General features: G+C 51.1%; 1 protein-coding gene across 8 annotated transcripts in view; it reads left to right on the forward strand.

Annotated features, from left to right (window-relative positions):
* The window catches only part of Rptor (regulatory associated protein of MTOR complex 1), a 348014-nt gene that overhangs the window by 233488 nt on the left and 94689 nt on the right, over window positions 1-19837 (forward strand). For all 8 annotated transcript variants that reach the window (XM_010618589.3, XM_010618590.3, XM_010618587.3 and 5 more), the window contains 2 exons: window positions 15146-15221; window positions 18575-18676. In XM_010618589.3, the coding sequence (XP_010616891.1) occupies window positions 15146-15221; window positions 18575-18676 (178 nt within the window). The remainder of the gene's footprint in view (window positions 1-15145; window positions 15222-18574; window positions 18677-19837) is intronic.

Below are 19837 nucleotides of genomic sequence, written 5' to 3' on the forward strand. Positions count from 1 at the left end.
AAAAAAAAAAAAAAAAAAGCAGGGGAGTACCCTTAGCCACACACTGACAGCTCAGCACTAGGAACGTGGTTCCCTGCCTGCCAGAGTGCCTTCATGAGGAGTGAGAAGTCACCAGCTCTCTTCATCTTGCTTCTACCTGATTGCCTTAGGAAAAAAACCTGGAAACATGCTCCCTTTTACTATCTTTTTTGGGGGATATAAAAATGCCTCCTGTATTATATATTTGGCTGCACTGTGTTAAAAAAAAATAGAAGCTGAGCATGGTGCCACATGTGTATAAGTCCACCTACTTGGGAGGCTGAGGCAGGAGGTCTGCAAGATTGAGGCCACCTTGGGCAACTTAGTGAGACCTTGTCTCAAAATTAAAAGGTCAGGGGCTGTTACTCAGTGATAGAGCTCCTGCTTAGCATGCATAAGGTCCTGGGTTCAATTGCCAGTGCTACCGAAAAAAATTTGTATTGCACTGGGGTGGAGAGTAAAAGACCAGAGGCTGAGCAGAGAAACAGAAGGACCAGCAAGGGCTGATGGCAACAGGAAAGGTAACACTTGGGACAACCATGCAGGACAACCACATCTGTCCCCATCATTCCAGAGGTAGGTTGGTTGGTTGATTGATTTGTTTGTTTGTGGGGGGTTGCTGCTGCTGTCCTTCTAACTACTTCTGCACTCTGGAGTTGGTCCAGGCACTGTGTTCATACAAGTCCAGGCTGAGAGAAGGGAGATCCTTCCCTGCCTTGCTGCTAATGTCTCTCGGTGCTGGCCTGGAGCCTGGGAGCAAGGCCCTTACCTTGTGAGCATCTTGAAGTTGGTCCTCATTGGTGCTCGCTCTACTAGACACATGGGGTGCCATGCCAGCCCACAGAGGCCCAGAGAAGCTGGGGAAAGCCTTCCCTCCTTGGTCCCTGAGCCTGGGCAAGGAGCCGCTTCCCCTGTCACGCATGCACACTCGCCTCTTTCCCTCTCCTGACTCCGACCTCCTGAGCATCAAGGGGTCCTCCAGGGTAAAATGTGCCTCGACTTGTGGGCAGTCTGGTGACTGGGCCTTTGTGGTCCACCACCCTGCAGAAACCTGCTGTGGCCTCATGTCCTCCCTTTCCGTTTTGATGCCGATTCTCTCTATGGCAGGTTGGGTTTCCAAGGGGACAGACCCTGAGATGGGTCACAGAAGCGGAAGGGGAAGGGACACACAGGGTTGGCCAGAGAGGAAAGCTGTGCCTCACCCCGTTTCAGTGCTGGACTCGGCCCACCCACCCAGGAGGTTTGAGGGTGGGCTGGGAGGCAAGGACAGGTTCTTGCCCAATCAGTGGAGGCCGTCACAGGCAGCCACCTACAAAGACCCTGGTGGCCCAGAGCCATCTGCCTGCAGCAAGGTGGGGAGACCACTGACCTGCAGGAGCCCTTCCCTGGTATACCGGTCGGTTTCTTATGTAAAATTTTTCACACCTCCAAACCCCATTCAGCAGGTCCCTCAGAGATCAGAGGCAGAATACAGAGTTTCTCTCCTGCACAGGCTCAGTGCTCTGGCTCCCACCCAAAGGGTTACTCATTCCCATTGGTTTTGCACAGCTTGTCTTGATAAAGCAACCTGCAGCAGCCCAGCCACCTTGGAGAGGAGTCCCTAGTCCCATTAGCTTGAGGGTGTGGCAGGAACAGGCTGTGCTCCTAAGCTGAGGGGCAAGATGCCCTCTTCCTGTAGTGGGGTGTCACCAGCAAGAAGGGGAAAGGCATCAGGGTCCCTTCTGCTGCTGCCTCCTCCCACACACCGGACTATCCTGGTAATTAGATATGATAGACAGTTCAGGTGACAGGCTGGAAACAGCAGGCGGAGGGGCAGAGGTGGAGTGTTCAAGAATGGGCTTCCCTCACCTGGCCATGGCTGGGAACCACCTCTCTGAGTCCAGGCTGGGGGAAGGCACTGGTTTTGGGCTTTTACCTTCACAGGCCTGAACTGCCTCCTGTGCCTTGCATTCTTACTTCTTTTTTCTTGTTTAAACCCAGTATACGTTTTGTGAACTATTCTGGCTTCTGACAGAAATTCAGACACTCCTTCGTCAGTCGCTTGGCCTCACCAAAAGGAATAGCTAAATGTGGAAAAGACGTGGCAACCTAGACTTCCTAAAAGAGCAGTGAATTTGAAGGCCCTGGGGAGCAAATGTGCTGAAATGAAAAGATTGTGCCGAAAGAAAACAAGTCTAATTCACAAATTACATACAAATTGTAGGCTGCTCTCTGACGGACCTATTGCTCTAGTTAGTAATGGGAAATTCTTCCAAGCATCACAATGTGGAAAATGGAAATTTTGGAGTCTAAAAAGTGCTCAGGCGGGTAATCATTATCTACTTCTGCAAAACAGTGTTGCTCTAAACCTCAGTGGCTCAGTGCCACATGCTACCATGTCACAGTTTCTGAGGGGCAGGTCCTCCACACAGAATCCCACCTGGCTCAAGGCCGCCAGAGGCCCCTGACTTCCTCCCAGTGGCCCAGTGTGATCTCCAATATATGACCAGCAAGGGAGGTGAAGGTCCCATCCTTGAGGGAGCATAGCCTGCTATTATGCCACACATAATCACATCCACTGGATCTCAGGCAGCTGGCCACCTTTACTGTATGCTGCTGTCAGCAGAAGTCATAGGCCTTGGCCACACCAAGGGTTGGGGCTGCAGCAGGAGCCAGGGTCATCAGGCCACCAGCAGTGTCTTCACCTAAGGAGCATCTTGCAAGGACAGAGCATTTGGGAACCATGCTAAAGGCACATAGTTGGAGAGGCTTCAGGTAACTGGACTATGCAGAAGCAAAAAGGAAATGACCTGCCACAGCCATCCCTGGGGCAGGCAGCTCATTGCCAGGGATTCCAGTGGTGTATTTTCTAGGTGCCTGCTGTGTGTCAGCATGTGCTGAAGCCCTTTGTGTGGGTGATCCCCATGCAGTGCAGTGATGAAGGTATTGGTCAGATGCCTGTTTCACAGATCAGAGTTGAGGCTCAGGCTGCATGGTGTGACTGACACATTGGTGTTTGCGCATGCCATCTTCAGGACCTGATGGCTGTTTAGACAGACACATTCCTAGGATGAGGGCTCGCCTGGGTAGGGGCAATACTGAGCCAGGAAGCAAGCCAGGTTGGCTGCCAGCCACCTCCTACTTCAAGCGCTGTTGCACTGGTAGACCCTAGCATTGCTGTCATGTATAGGGCTCTATTTTTTGTTTGTTTTTTTTGTTTTGTTTTGTTTTTGGTACCTGGGATCGAACTCCGGTCCTTGTGCTTGCGAGGCAGGCGGCAGCACCACTGAGCTAAATCCCCAGCCCCATGTATAGGGCTCTTTCTGGGCATCAGAAGCTAAGTGACCAGGGAGCTACATTGCTGTTTGGCACAGTGACCTGAATTCTCCAGGAGGGCCAGAGTCCCTACCCCCAACCCCTGTGCAGCCAGGCTTCCTGTACCCATTTCAGTAGCCCCCCTGTAGGACAGAAACCTGGTTCTTCCCTCCAGCCAGACACAGAAGTAGCCAGGAAGCCACAGCACTTGTTCTGGAACCTGGTTATCTTGGCATTTCCCACCGGTTAATACTGACTTGGCTCCGCCGCCCTTGCTGGCCACAAGCTCCCTGCTCCTGACTGGTTTCTTGAGTAATTCACTCACAGTCCGTGGTACCAGACAGACCTAGCCTCTGCCACTTCATTCTGAGGCTCCTTGTGGCCCCTGCCTACCCCTGCGTCTCCCTGCCCTGTCCATTTTGCCCTGCAGCTGGCTGAACCCAGGAGGAGCACAATTAACAGATTTCAGGAAAAGCCAAAGAACATGACTGATTGGGTGTTCTGAAAGACTGAAAAGTATGAACATTTGTTACAGGAGGGGAGAATTGAGAATAACCCCAAGAGCTAAAAGAATAGGGATGAAAATTAAAGTCCATATGCTTTGGAAGAATGTAAGAAACTTTAAAATTCTATCCATTTCTATAAAAATGTATGCTAAGTGACAAAAACTGAATATTAAATTGTATCAACAGTACAGTTGCTGGGTAGCAGTCTGCATCATGTGTTTAAAAAAGGCCAAAGAGGCCTGACAGGTGCTGAGATGGAATGACAGCTCTCTGTGGTGAAAACTGGCAAAGATCCGTTTTATAATTCAATCCTACCTGTAGATTTCCTAAGTCTTTGGACACAAAGCTATTTTTAAAAACTGAATCATTATGACTAATTTGTCATAAATACAAAACTGGAAACAAACAAGAAATAATTGATTATTTCTTTACATAAGAAAAATGTAACTAATAGCTAAGGTTTAGTACCTGGACTTGATCTCGTTGGATATGTTTTTTTTCTTTTGTTTTAGACAAGGTTGTACTATGTAGTTCAGGCTGGCCTTGAACTCGTTATGTAGCCCAAGCTGGCCTCAAATTCACATCTATCCTCCTGCCTCAGCCTCCCACCATGCTTGGCTGTCATTTGATATTTTTAAGTAATGTGTAAAGAGCTCATTAAAATCCCAAGTTGAAAAATAATTCATATATGTCACATGTAGCTATATATGTGATACCACACAGCCAGTGGGATTATTGAAATACCCAGTCACAAGGTAGCCTAATTTAACAAATGGTTGCACACCTCACCTTACATACGAAAGACCCTGGGCTGGGTGGGCCTCACAGAAGACCTAAGAAGCCACATGATATTAGAGAAGTATCCTGATCCTTGACACCGTATTTGACTCTCTGCTTGAAGACACGCTCTGCCTCATGGGCCTTGGATTCTATTGAGAGGTGTGCTGAAAGCCTCTAGCATCCAAAGACAGGACTGCTCTCTGGTCTGGCCTGTGACCAAAAGAGTTTGGTCACCCATTGGCCACTGTGCCCCAAGCCGCTAGGCTTGTTGGTCACATTCCTGGAGCTGCCACTCCGTTTGGCCTTGGAGCTTAAGAAAGTTTATAACCCAGCTTTTCCAGAGTCTGTCCTGTGTAAAACTAACCAGGCAGCTGGACATTGTCAAATGGAATTATAGCATCAGGATAACTTCAGTACAGAGGCTTTATCCAGGAGCAAAGTGGGACACAGTGTGAGGTTTCCATGAGCTTGCCCAGAGCCTGGCATGGTAGTGAGCATACCAAGGTCCTCCTTTGTCATCCACCTACCATGTGTTGCTGAGCCCTGAGTCCCATTAAGGCTCAGATTTCTGTCCTTGGGGGTTTTCCCAGCCCCAGGCTAAGGAGCTTAGTGTAGTGAACCTGAGCCTCAAAGGCCTAAATGGGCAGGTGCTACTGTGTGCTGATTTAAGTGGGAAATGAAGAATCCAAGCTATGGTCTTTGCTCTCGAGCGTTATGGAGTCTGGAGTAGGGATTTCTACACAGTGTACAGTGATGGATTAGCAGGAGTTGTTAAGCTTAGAGGAAGAGGATCTTTGACCTCAGAGTCAAGCATGATTCCCCAGGAGATGAGAACCAGGAAGGTGGGACGTGGAGAGATCTTTCTGAGCTAGGGATAACACGAGTAAGAAATGGAATCTTGCAGGCCTCTGGGTGAGGAGGGTTATGCTGAAGCAGGAGCGAGTGGTCAGGGAGGCATCAGGGAGGGATTGGAGAGTGGACCAGCCAGAGGCAGCAGCTGGGGACTAAGTAAAAGATGAGAGTTGTGAGCCCAGGCTGCAGCTGTGAGAGCCCAGATTTCGGAGATGGCAGAGTTTGGAGACTGATTATATGCAGGGTCTGGAAAAGGAAATCAGGACCGCTGCAAAGTGGAGTGAGTGGTGCTGCCAGTAGCTTGCCAGCCAGGTGGGAGTATTAGATGGAGCCACCAAACTTGAAGGAAGGCTGGCAGATGGAGGCTGCATCTGGGTTGGGAGGAATTTAAGACCTGGGTGTGGGGAGCTGGCTTCAGATTAGGAAATAAATGGCTACATGCACTGAGCATATGTTGGGCACCAGGCCCTCTCCCCAGTATCCAGACACATGGTCTCACTGACCGTGCCACACTGTCCTGCACAGATACCATGTTTTTCCCTTTGCACATGAAGAACTGAGGGACAGGAAGAAGGATGCGACTCATCCAGAGCCGTACAGTGACCTTCTGGCTGAGAGCACAGTTCAGATGCCCACTCGGCTTCCCTAGAGACTGTGCTCTGTTCTGCCTGGAACGGGAGCCACCACCAGAGAAGAGGGTCGTAGGTAGCAAGTTAGTGTCCATAGGGCAGTTAAGAGAAACAGGATGTGGCAGTCTGTCTCCACTTCATCCAGGTCCAAATCAAGCCCTGACACACAGGGCCATACATGTCCCTGACGGTTGCAGACTCTGGGTAGGACAGGTTGGCATTTGGACCATGTGAGGGTCCTGTTTCATGATCAGCAGCTACTTGTAGGACAAGCTCCCCACAAATACACCCTTTGGAGGGGTGGCTGAAAAGCGTGGCTTTTCAAGATGCCTGCACTTAATATGGAACAACCGGACCCCATGAGCATGTGGTGAACCCTCCAGGAAGAATTAAGGGTCTGTGACACGAGTGGCTCACAAGCAGCCATGCACCTCTCCATCCGCCATTCAGTCCTGTGTCAAACCTGCACGTCCATGTGTGGGATAGCTGTGCATGAGATGCTTGCTGTGGTGTACCATGGGACTTAGAAGAGAAGACGAGGGGAGGAGGGAGTGGCTTGCCAGCTAGGGAGGCCTGGGGCAGACGCTGGGGTCCAAAATACAGGCATGTGTTGGGCCTTCCTAATGGAGCTGAGTAAGTGGCCAGAGCTGTCAGGGTGGGCGTGGCCTGTGGGGGCAGAGCCCGGCTGTCTGGGCAGTCCAGCCTGTAGCTCCACATGCAGCTTTAGCCCCAGAAGCCCCCGTAAGCCAATTTTGAAAGAGTGGCCAAAAACTCATATTTTTTATTTATAATTATCTGATTTTTAGATGTTCATATCTAATACAGTAGTTTTTAAAATATTCTGAGAGCCAAACCAAACACATTCATGGACCACATTCAGCCCGCTTGACTGCCTGTGATGAGCTGGCCGGGGATGCTAAGGCCAGAAGCTTCAGCCCAAGCTCCTTGGTGCCCTTGTCCTGGCACAGAATCCGCTGAGCACACTTAGTGGCTGTTCATGCTCCCGCCTCCGCCAGACACACTTGGCAGGAGTGTGCTGTGGGAAGGCGGAGTCTCCAGTGGCTCTGGCCAGTCTTGCCTGGGCTCCCTTCTTCCTGATCCCATGCCATCTCTGTAAGGGTCTGAAGGTTGCTTCTGGTAGGAGGCCCTTCCCTGTAAGGCCTGACCTCATGGCTTCTTGCCTATCTGCTGGGAAGCACCAAATAGGTAACATTGAAGGGTTCTCCTTAGAGAAACCCTGGGAGATGTGATTTCAAGGAGAATCACGTGCCTTTAACACACATTCTCTCTGGAGAGGGTTTTTCTTTAAGGACAATGCTAGCATGAGTTGAGTAAACATTAGTCAGTCTCATTAAATTTTGGAAACTATACCTTGAAGCTGCTTTCATCAAGAATTGAGTATACCAGTCAGGCCTTGTAGTTCAAAGAGAAGTATGCTTGGGATCAGAGGAAAGCTGGAAATGTTGGCTGATGAGAAAGCAGGACAGGACCAGGACAGACACTGGGGCCTAGGAAAACCTGACCTGAGACCAGAGCTGCCACACTGGCCTCTGCTCCATGCTGCTGCCCCATCCAACTCCTCTCCTTGCTATCACTGTCACCAAAACACAAGTAGAGAAATGTGAATTTCTCAGCCTGGGTAACCACCAAGTTACAGAAACTCAAGGGAACTAGGTTAGTTAGTGGTCAGTTTACTCTCCCCTGAGTTAGGAGCCCTCACTGAGCTTCAGCGCTGTTCTGCATTCTCTGACAGCAGTTGCCTAACTGCTAGTCCCCTTGCTTTGCTTGGCTCTGTATCTGCCAGTTGCTTTCCTTGTCACGTCTGAGGAGAGCTGGCATGTTTCTCCCTCCCTTCCTTACACCATCTTCCACAGACTCCATAGGCTTCCTGTGCCATAAACCCCATTTTAGTGAGGCCCGTTGCTTCCTGAGAGCATCCACAGAGACAGTGTTGGTCCAACCCATGTGGCTGTCAGTGAGTTCAGTGTCACGGAGTCCACTGTGCTCCCTGCTAGGAACATTCCTTTGCAGTATAGTTCTGGCTTAACACTCCCAACAGTCCTTACCACCAGTGGATCTAGAGGTCTAGTGCCGGAGAGTGTTCTGGAATGGAAGACACCAAGTCTTACACATGAGCATTGCAGGTGCTCTTAATAGTTCAGTACAATAGAATAGGGGTTCCCCCAATTGACCCGGAGGTACAGCAACCTTCCACAGCGGAACAGCCTTTCTCACACTTCCCTGTTCCCAAACCGACTAGCACAAGAAGCTGCTCTAATCAAACATGGTACCCTGCTGTAGATCTAGAGAAGAACCAGCACTCAGGCTTGGCAGTAACATTATTTCTTTATAAGATTATTCACAGCATTCATCTGCTAAGTGAGCAGAGAAAGACATTGGCCTCTTGTTATAAACAGTTGAGTCTAACAGACTCCTGGGCACGCTCCGACCCCTTCTGATGCCACTTGGTCAGCGGAAATGCTTTATTGAATGTTTGCCTCCTGCTCTGGAAGGAGTTAGATGTTACCCATGAAACATGAGTTAATTGTAACCCGGAATCCAGCAGCTTACAAACAGGCCTCCTTCTTCCCGTCTCTGAGCACTGCCTGCACAAGCTCAATGGTTCCATGGTGTCAGGGACCCAGCCTTGCCATTCTACAGGCCCCACCCCCACCCCCTGGTGGCTGCCCCCTCGGCCACCTGAACCACATTCCAGGGAGAGGCAAGGGCTGCACAGGCTCTATGGGGCAGGCTCACTGCCACCCTGTCCTCTTATAACCTCATCTAGGGAGGCTGGGAATGTTGCCCTGTCCAGAGTGCCATGCCACATCCCAGACTCTTGCTGCTTGAAGGCTTCCATGTTTTGGGGTTTTTTGTTGTGGAGGATTTTTTGGTTTGGTTTGGTACCGAAGATCCAACTCGCTACCTTGTGCTTGTGAGGCAGGCACAGTGTCACTGAGCTAAATGCCCGGCCCTTCCTGCTGCTTAAAAGAGAGAGAGGGTGCCAGCAATATTCTTGGAGGCACGGGGAGTCAGCATCAGGCCCAGGGACAGAACTATCTGGCATCAGAGGACCAGCCACTGTGGAGGCCAGCCTGGCACTCTGCCTCAGGATGGCCCCCCTCCACTGAAGGATAACCACTGGGCTTTGGGCAGGGTGATAAAGTTCTTCAAACTGTGTTCAGGGTCCCTTCTCCCTCCTCATAAATAGACCACAGTATGCACATCCCCAGAGAGCGCCCAGGAAAGGTAGGCAGGAAAGAGCATTTGGAGTAAATAATTTAAAATCTAGTTATTATATCCTTGGGTGGTGATGGATAGGCTGAATTTTTAGCAGGGGGAAAGGGAACAAAGCCTAACAAAAATTGAGGTTAAAGCATAAAGTAATGTACATTTACACTTTGCTTCAGGTGGGGAAGCAGGTGATAAAATACACACAGCCCGTTTCCTGTTTAATTTTTGATGCAAAGTCATCGGGGAGTCATTCTCTTTCACTCACAATTTCAAGGGTCCTGAAACCTTACATTTCTCTGCGGTAATAACCTGTGCTTCCCGCTCTGATTGATCAGTGCAGATGGAGACTACACTGACTCAGGAGGGTTTCTGCAGCCCACTGCTTGGGCACTTGCCATCCTAGGCCTGTTTCCTAAAAACCCAGGCTGGTGACTCATTGGAGCAGCCAGCAGCTTAGAAAGTCCCTTCTCCATGAGGCAAGGGGAGGGGCCCTGTGCAGATCCGCTGGGAACAGCTCTCAGCCTCCCCCAGCCTGCTCCTGGGTACCCCAGCTGAGGGAGCAGCCCCTGGCCTCCGCTGTGGGAGGTGCTGATGCAGACATCTCTGGCTTGCTCCTCCTGGGTGCCAAACTCAGAGCGCCCACCGCTGTGGTCTCGGGTTTTTATAGGACTCGCTTTCCCACTTGTCCATAGCTGAGAATCCCAAATTAAAACTGCAAGTTTGACTGGGTTTTATTCAAGAAAATGCAGCCAGTTTTAATCTACCAATTTTATGCTCATCAGAAAGAACAATAGTTCCGCTATGAAAAGGGTTGCCACATGATTTTAGAGTTTGACAGGAGCAGGGAGGTCATCTAATCCAGCCCGAGAGGGTGCCCTGCTGCCCAGCACACTCCACTTGGCACAAGCTGGGGCGCTGCGTGGCACCCCTTCTTCATTAGGCTCAGCTTTGCCAGGCTGCCTTTCTCCTCCTCCGTACCTTAAGCAAGTCTTTTTCCTTCTCTGCTCTCCTCTGGGTCACAGCACCACAGAGCCACTCTGTGCTGTCCTGGTGACCAAAGCCCTCTCCTGTGTACTTTGTCTCATTTCAGCTTTTATACAAAAGAAAACAAACCTATCAGGAGCTGCTCTTCTGTACCAGAAACGTGTGGTGGGTTTCTTGACCTGTGGAGGTTTCAGCCCTTCAGGAGCAGTCGGGCCACACGGACGCAGTGCGGTCTAGGACTCAGAACTGCTGGAACCTTGTTGACAGCTTACAGTTCTCTTTACCTTAGGGTTTTGATGAGCTCTGAACTGCAAGGGAGTGTGTGAATATGCACTGCCTTGCCACACGGTTCCAAAGGTGCCGGGCCCGGGGCATGACTGACGTGAGACTGTGCAAGTAGGGAGCTGATCTTGGCAGCCAGCTGCCTGGACGCGCTCTGCCCACTTCTCATCCCCACCTCCTGCTAACACACACTCTGAGTCCTGAAATTGAAACTTTTCATTTGATTAAATTCAAGGCATCTTTATAGAGTTTAATTGCAATAATTGACTTTGCTTCTTTCTCAACAAACAGTAGATATCTCCCTCGACGCTGCTGAGCACCCGTTTGCAGTCTGGGGGTTTATTGAGCATATGGGAGCTATTTATTGCCCATCCTTGGAGCCACTTTTGATTATCTCCTGATTGCCTCTTAATTCTGTTAGCAGGGAGGGGCCTGCTATGTAGGGGACCAGTGGGGAGGTGAGATGCATTTCAGACAGAAAATGAAAAGCTGTTCTTTAGGGCATTTGTCCACCTTAAAATTTAACTTTTCTTCTGCATTTAGAATTACATTTTGTTCTTGTTTTGGCTCTTATTAAGACATAGAATGTGCCCTTTTACCTGCCAACACACAGTCTCATTAGTCTAAGAAAAAATAACGTGGAATCTATGAGTCTCTTAGGAAATTATCTGGGAGAAGAGATTGCTATTCCAGAAACGGAATCCGTTGTACTGATCATCATTTGTTTCCTCAGGAACGTATTTCTCAAGGAAGGGAGGGTGAGGCTGAGAGAATTGTTGTACTCGTGGGCATCTGTGCTTCTTGGTCTGTGGCCGTACAGAAAGTGAGGAGAATGTTTCTTGCAGTTTGGAACAAATGTTGAACACCATGTTGTCTCTGACTGGCCCTCGCTCTGTGTCCACAGCTCAACCATGGCCTTTGCCCCCTCTCAGGGTCTAAAAAGGACCTTGTGACGGAGTTGCCAGCATTACCCACTTTCACAGATGGTGAAGCTGGTCCCGGAGAGACGGAGACACAAGCCAGCCTTCAAGCCGGGCTGCAGCCCCATTCCTGCTGAGTGGTTACTGTGGACCTCCAGTAAACAGCCACCATGAGGGCCTCATCCTGCAGTTGACAGCAGAGGGAGTAGGGCAGCTGCTCCCATGCCAGCCAGAGCTGCTGGGGGCAGAGCAGCCTCAGGGCCACGTGCTCAGTGTGCAGTCACTTTGTTTTTCGGCTCTTAGACTGCTTCAGGTAGAGAGGTCACTTTGACTTTGCTTCATCCTCAGTTAACAAGTATTTCCAGAGGACCTACTGTGTACCAGGTGCCCATAGCTAGCTGGGGAACCACAAGACTGGAGAAGTCAGAAGGCACTGGGCTACAAAGAAGCTGTCCTCGTGAAGGCAGAGCACAAAAGTAGCAGCTTTGGGTATTTTCAGGGCTCCAGAAAAGGCAAGTGAAAGTAGGCAGTCCATGAGAGGAAGCTACCTGATAGCCCCCAACCCCTGCAGCAACAGGCCAGAGAATGGACAGACAGGCTGGGGAGTGCGATAGGGTGCCTGGTAAGGGTGTGGTGGAGCCCAGGGACTATAGGAGCCGTCCCAGAGCCCTTAGTACAGACGTGCTGCTGGGCCTGCAGTAGAATCGGGATCTGGACACACCAAGAGGGGTAAACTCTGTTTTAAAGGGCATTTGGGGGCTTTTCCGTGAGCAGCTATTGCTGGGCACCCCACACAGGGAGGACACAGAACAGGAAGAATAGCACATTGATATTGGCAGCACCCACATTTAAGCAGCAAGTTAGCCAAGCCTAGAGAAGAAGCCACTTGACATGCTTGCTGTGATGGGAGAGGACTCTTGTGAAGCCCAAGAGGACTGTCAAGAGGGACAGAGTATGTGCCATGTCACAGTTGACGAGAGGTCAATAGCAGGAAGCTATGTCACCCAAATGGCTTGTGGAGACATTGTGGGTGGTGGGGGCAGCTCTTCCCATGGCTGAGATCCATGGCCAACTATGCCAGGGAACAGGGCAGGAGAGACAAAGGAAGCAGGGTAGAAATCTAGGCATCCTAGAGGCATAGGGAATGCCAGAACTGGACTTTTGTGCAATTGAAGAACCAGTTGACCCTGCTGGGGCTGCCCTGCTGTCCTTCCCTAGCGCCAAGCCATCCTGAGATGCTCGTCTACCTCAGGCGGATCAGTGAACACTCTGGACATCACCTCTGGTCATTGTATGCTCAGCCTCTTCATCCCCCCACTGGGGCTTCCTGGGGCCGCCTTGCTCCGCCCTCTCCCCACAGTTTCCACACAGCAGCATCATCCTTATAAACTTAGATGGAATCTCCCTCTCTGATCTTGTACACATGGGTTGGACCACAGGCAAGGAATAGAGTAGTCCAATAGGATAGTCCAATAGATGAGCAAGAAGTAACCCAGAGTGCCACAGGGCAATGCTGAGGCAGGAGGGCTTGTGGGGCATGGCAGGCAACAGAGGAAGACACTGCCCTCCTGCATCCTCCAGTAGCTTCATTATGAGTCAGAGCAAGTACCTTCTTAGCCTGGACCACTATTCCTATTCCTGCCATTTCACTGCTACAGCTGCAGAGGATTGGCAGTGGGGAAGAAAGGGGGCCGTGGCAGGAGGTGAGCTGGACAGGCCTGCAACAGGCTTGTGCCTCTACAGCCAGCAGTAGGCCCATGTTTGGCAGGGAACACTGGGTGCCCATCCGTGTGCCAGGACAAATAGTGAATTCCCAACAAGTGTGTATGGGGGGTGGGGGGGTGAAGGTGACAGAAGCAGCAAGGTCACTGAGGGCCACCATAGCACGGCTTTTATACAGAGGCTACAAGCCATGTCAGGATGTGAGCTCACCTTTTAAGGAGGCAGTGATGGGGCTGCCCTCTGTGTCACAGATGCCACCCAGTGGCCACCTGTGCAACCCCTGGTCTGGTCATTTCTGCAAAGAAAGCAGCACAGAAGGCAAGCTAGGGCCCATATCAGAGGATCCCAAGCCCTCACTGGCACCCTTCCACTGATGTGTCCTCAACCCAAACTTGCCTGGTCTGCCTCAATTTGTTTTCTAGGAAAAGAAACCCACAACTGGTTTTGACAGCTAAGGAAAGTAGGAAAGGAAAGGGAGGGTCCAGTTTTGCAGGGCCCTTGCAGGTTCCTTAGCTAGGTGCAGTTGGGTAAAGATTGGAGAGATGCCCACCCCCTCACAGAGAGAAAGGCATCCCACGGACCCCCAGGGTAAACCAACTCCAGCTAAAAAGTGAGTTTTCAGCCAGAAGGGGAACTGGGATGAGGACCCAGGCCCATGGACCATGCTGGGATGAGGACCGGGTGCCCACGCCCAGAGCCCGGTGGTGACATGGTATAGCACTCAGTGGTGGGTATGGTAAAGTGGTGTAAGTCTGAGCTAGTGTGGATTCCCTGTAAGTCTGAAAGGAGTTCAGAGTGGAAAATTTATAAGAAATCAATAAGATTTCAGCTAGGTTCCATACCCACCTTTCTGAACCCTAGCCTGTGGCTGCAGCTCTGAGGTCCGCTGTCCCTCCTGCTCCTGGGTCCTTCAGAAGCTGTGCCTGGCAGACAGCCTTATGTAAGAGCAGCCAGTCTGCTCCCAGACACTGAGTCCCTGTCCCCCAGTTATGTAAGAGGATGTGTTCATGAAGCCGCATACATCATCCTGTGCCGGGCTTGTGTACCAGTCACAGAACTGTTTCAGAATAGAGCCCAGAGGGCTGTTTTAAAGCTAGGATAGGGTGTAGGCGTCTGCCTGGCAGGGGGTCCTGGGCTATGTTCTCCCAGTGGGTGCTGCCAAGCATGGTGACAGGCAATACTGAGGATATGCTGCCCACTGTGAGTGGTGACCTGTGTCCCAGTGCCATGAGAACCTGGTAAGGTAGGCCGGGTCTACCAGCCAGAGTGAGGTCCTCTTCCGCTCAGGCCAGTACCTATGGTTTTGTGCTTGAGGGCCACCAGCAGTCCCCTGGGCTTGCATAACCCACGCCCAACCACTCAGCCAAGGGGATGCTGGAGCCTGACTGCCAGTGATGGACTCTCTGACATGACTGCACAGGGTGTGTGGCATTCATGTCAACAGCACCCAGCCCCTCAGGCAGGAGTCTGCAGCTGGGCCACCCGCCCCTGGCCTACAGGCCTGCTTCCAGTAAAATGCCTCATCCTGCCCATCAGCCACCACAGATCCCCTGCTGCTTGAGGAAAAACAAGCTGCTAGAGAGGGTCACGTCAGCGTCAGGAACCACCCTAGAGGGGGCGAGAGTTCTGCAGTTTTTCCTAAGCCTTTTTCTCACTTCATTTTAAAGAGAAAAAATGTGACAAACCAAATGGTTAGAGTGTGCTGCCAACACCAGTGGCCCTGGCACTGTGTCCTCTCTGAGCTCCCCTCAGGTGACGTCTGCAGCCTGGGTCGACTCGGGACAACTTCAGCACACTGACCTGAGTGCCAAGCCTCCCCCAGATCCTTGCTGCATGGCTCAGGCAGCTTCTTCTTTGCCCATGATACCCCCGACCCTAATGACCATGCACTAAATGCAGAATGCTCCCTCTCTTTTCTCCGCAGGCAGGCCTGGGACCTCGCTGTGGACATTTGTCTCTCTCAGCTACCAACGATCATCGAGGAGGGCACTGCCTTTAGGGTGAGTTCCTCCCCTACGTCCTGTGCATCTCTGAGGGTGCTGCTGCCTGCACACCTGCTCTGCAAAGCCCAGTTTGGGTATGGCACTCAGGTCTCCAGTGTGTCAGGGATTCACTGTCCCACTTGGAAAATGTGCAGCTAACCAGAATATACAAGACCAGGTCAGCCAAGGGTTCAGAGCTAGATTATAAGTGGCCAGCTTTTTTTTTTTTTTTTTTTTTTTTTTTTTTTTGGTATCAGGGATCATACTCAGGTCCCTGAGCTAAAATCACCATCCCTAAATTTGCTTTTCTTAATGCAGATTCCCTCCTTCCCTGTGCTGAGCTGTTTAAAACTCTGGCCTCAGTGAATTACGGGCACCTCTCAAGGCCCAGGGATGGTTGACCCCAAGCCCTACCATGCAGGTGACAGCAATTGAGTTACTTTGTAGGCACCTGGCCCACCCTATTCGTGACACTGGTGTAGGGAGGATCCCAGGGTCTTCACAGCAGTGAATCTGCCTATAATCTAGAGGCAGCACCCAGCGTCCCCTTGATTTTTTATTGTCATGTGATTACTATACGTCATAGAGTATGAACAAAACCCATCTCTGCCCTCAAATGTCTGTGGAAAGAGTCCCAAAGCAGAGCATGACTTCAGAGTTGGGAGTCCACGGAGGGCACCCCAGGCTCAGGAGTGGAGGGTGGGCCTGGCAGAGTCTGTGTTGTGCACAGCACCCATGCCATCCATGAGGCTGAGAGGACATAGGCATCATGTGGCTGGGCCAGCATCTCCAGGTCTTCTCCACACCTCCAGAGAGACCAGCGGGCTTCAGAGCCAGCAGCTGGCTCTGTTAGGCAGGCTCCCTGGGTCTCAATCTCTTCCCTTTAAAGAGAGTTCTGAGTGAATGTAAGGGGTATTGTGAAGCCTAGCTTAACATGCCTGAAGTGTGAAGGACAGAGCTGCCATGGGGCACAGGCTGCTGGTTTGTGCCTGCCCAGATCACCAGTCCCCAGGGTGAGTGGGTCACATCTTTGATCTAGGGTCAGGTGCACAGTGCCCATGCGTGATCCAGGCAAATTACCTTTTCAGAGCAGGGACAGGTACCCAAGTGCAAAGAGGTATGGAGTGTGGTGGGCTGTACTGATATGGCTCAGGGTCAGAATGAGTGGGCAGAGGACCTTGTCCTTTTGATCTAATACTGACTCCTTTTTGTTGTTTGATTTTCGGGTAGCATGAAAATTTCCAAGCTGAGAGTGAAATTGAAAGGATTCTACAATGAGCGCCCACACACCCACCCTTTAGTTCTGCCCTTGGCATTTACACCCGCTGTCACCTGTCCGTCTGCCCATCCATCTTTGTAATGCATTTAACAGCCATTGCAGACTGCCCTGAGTTTCTAAAGGAGAATTCATGTGGTTTCCCCTTGGCTCCTGCCAGTATTTCTGGCATCCACCCTTGGACTTCTAGACCAAAGGGATGCCCACCTCTTTCTGTAAACTCTTCGGAGCAGGGTCTCTTCCATAACCACGAACCCCTGTAGGCAACAGTGCCTGGCCCATGCGGGATGCCACCTGCATCCACCTGTGTCTGTGGCCTCTACCTCAACCAGAGCAGCCCCCAAGGGCCTGAGCTCTCCCAGGAAGGACAGGGCTTGTTGCTGCAAACAGATGTCTGGAAAACCCTGTAACTCTGAGCATGATTTCAGTCTGTGCTTTTAGGAGATCAGAACCCTGCTCTTCTTTATATAAGAGAGTTTCTCTTTGTATGTGTGCTTCCTCTAGATGGAACACTTCCATTTCATTGCCAGGTATCTTTGCCAAGGATCTTTTCAAGGATCTTACTCCATCATTTCTAACCTGCGAGAATCAGAATTCTGCATTTGGGTATGATTATGCCAAATTGGGATGTCAGGGAAGGGGCAGCTGATATAGATTGTGGGATAGCCTTTTCATTTTATTTTCACTTTTTTGGAGGTATACATCCAAATTATATGTACTTTAAACATACAGCGTGGTGAGTTGGACACACCTGTGTAACCACACCCAAATTCAGCAGCAGTGCACAAGGAGTGTGGTGGTCATAAGACCCACTGCGGCCTCTCCAGCGGTGCCTCCAGCACTGACTCCATGCCCATCACACTCCCCAGCCCATCCCTGAGCCCTCCCACAGCCAAGCGCTCATCATCCCTCACTCCCTTTGCCTCCCACCTGCTCTGAGTCTGCTCACTCAGCTCAGCTCACTGGAGAGCTCAGATCCAGGCAGCATGGCTGACTGATCTTCTTCGTGATCACCCTATCAAGCAGGACGTAGAGGCTGCCAGACAGTCTAACCAGAGACACTTTGCCAGCCCCGCCTCCCTCCCTCTTCTGTCTGTTCTGCTCCTACCCTCCTTCCCAAGGGCTTCGCATTCCTGCTTTTCCTGAGGAACAGAAGTATAGAAAGAGAAGCCCTGAGATGCCTACCATCAGCCACCCACTGCCTACCCGAAGCCTGCGTGCTCCTCTTCCCTCCTGCCCTGGCTGCCCTTCCCTCCACCCTCCAGCTGTGCCTGCCAGGCACCAGCCTGCCTCCTCTGTTCTCCTCTGGATCTTTCTCATCAGCTCACGTGCATGCCCTTACACTCCCATCTGTAAACCACATTCATGTTCCACTTTTCCCTGTGGCCACCACCGTGCTCTTTGAGTCTGTACTTCAGAGATCTGTCTATACTTGAGTCTCCACATTCTGTTTTCCTTACTCTGGTCCACTCCAGACCCACAGATACCCAATCCCAGGCTGTTAATGGTCACAATGACCACTGTTGCCAAAACAGTCAGTGGCCAGTTCTTAATGTAGGACTTGCGTAACCAAACCCCAGTATTCAGTGTTGCTGAACATGTCACCCTTCCTGCCTTCCGGGGCTCCATGCCTTCCTGCTCTCCCTCCAGGTTGTGGCTTTCACAATCTTTTGACAAATTTCACCTCACCTCCTTGACCCCAAAGTATCATCAACCTAGGCTCAGTCCTGGGTTCCTTCTCTTTCTCAAAAAGGCTATGTGCCGATGGCTCTTGAGGTTATACCTAGCCAGACCTCTCCCAAGTGGTTGGCCACGTGGCCAGATGCCTTTGTGTCTTCATGTGAATGCCTGATGGACACCACAAGCACAAAGTCTGTGCCCTAGGCTGAGGTCCAGTGTCCCCTCCCGGCTATTCCTCTACCCTCAGTGATGTTGACCACATCTGTCAGGTGCTCAGGCCAAAGCTTCTGGATCATTCTCAACCTCCATCCTGCCCACATCCAGGCTGCTCACAGCCCTGCAGCTCTGCCTTGTCCTGGAGTCAGCGTGTGTGGGCGCTTCATAGACCTGACCGGCTCCTCTGCTTCTCCCACAGCACAGCCCATTCTTTGCAGAGCAGCTGACTGCATTCCAGGTATGGCTCACAATGGGAGTGGAGAACAGGAGCCCCCCTGAGCAGCTGCCCATCGTTCTGCAGGTGAGTTGCTTCAGAGAGGATGGAAGCCAAAACCCAAGAGTTCCCAAGTCAGCCCACATATGTGTGTGCTTGCATGTGCACGAAGATGGGGAACGCCAGCCCCTCCTCTGCCATGCTGTGCTCTGGACCAGATGGTAAATAAATCACACAAACCCAGTCAGAAGTCAAGGGAGCCGATTGCATGTTTAAACCTAATGGGCCTTCCTGGTAAAGTCATCGAATTCTCTTCCTCTGCCCCCAGTTAAATATGTTGGAGATGAAGTGCGCCCCCCCACCCCATTTACACTTTAGAAATTGATGTACTGCTACTGTCAAGAGCTCCATTTCAACACAGGCTCTCAGCATTGTTGCCTGCTTTTTGGAAGGACACAGGATGTAAATTGATCCTATGAGGAAAGGAAGAAATCTGCTGAGCAGGTTATAAATGGCCATAGTGGGCTTCCTGGCCTAGCCCTGTGCTGACTGACAAAGCAGTCATTACCCAGAAGCCATCAGCCTTCCCTTGCACCTGGGATTTGTCCACACATTGCTGTAAGAAACCGGTGTGCCATTCTGAGGCTAGTCATTTGCACAGCCTGTTTCATGTCCCCATGCAGACTGTGAGTACGTCATAGGTGGAGGTGAGGTTTGTGTGTCCCACCAGCTGATTTGTTGGTCAATGAGATGGGACAGGCATACTAAAGTACCTCCTAGGTATTAAGATGAGGAGGATTGCAATGGCTGAGTATTTGCTGGGGCAATTTGTGGGCTGGGTTGTGACGCAGGAAATGCTGTTTTACCCTGGGACAGTGTCCAGGGGAGTTTTCAAGCACTGAGCAGTGTGCATACCAGGGTCTAATAACGTACCTTAGGGGCTGGAAAACACTTGTGTAATGAGGGCAAGGCTGTTAAACTGGGGCCGGAAGCTGTGTGATCAAGCGCAGGAGGGGTGGGAAGGCCCGTCCCATATCCAAGAATAAATCTGGTTGGGGGCTATAAAGAGGACAGTGTCCCAAGGGCAGCAGGTGAGATCATTCCTTTCCCAAGTACCAGTCAGGTTATTCTGCATCCCATAAGCAGGGACATAAGTTTCATCATCCACCTGTCCAAGGACATCTGCCTCGCTTCTTTCCAAGAAGGGCTTGTACTTTCTTATTAAGGCTGCTAACCACACTGTGATGG

The sequence above is a fragment of the Fukomys damarensis genome, unplaced genomic scaffold, assembly GCF_012274545.1.
Source record: "Fukomys damarensis isolate Sample0158 unplaced genomic scaffold, DMR_v1.0_HiC HiC_scaffold_23, whole genome shotgun sequence".
In the NCBI taxonomy this organism is placed as follows: Eukaryota; Metazoa; Chordata; class Mammalia; order Rodentia; family Bathyergidae; genus Fukomys; species Fukomys damarensis.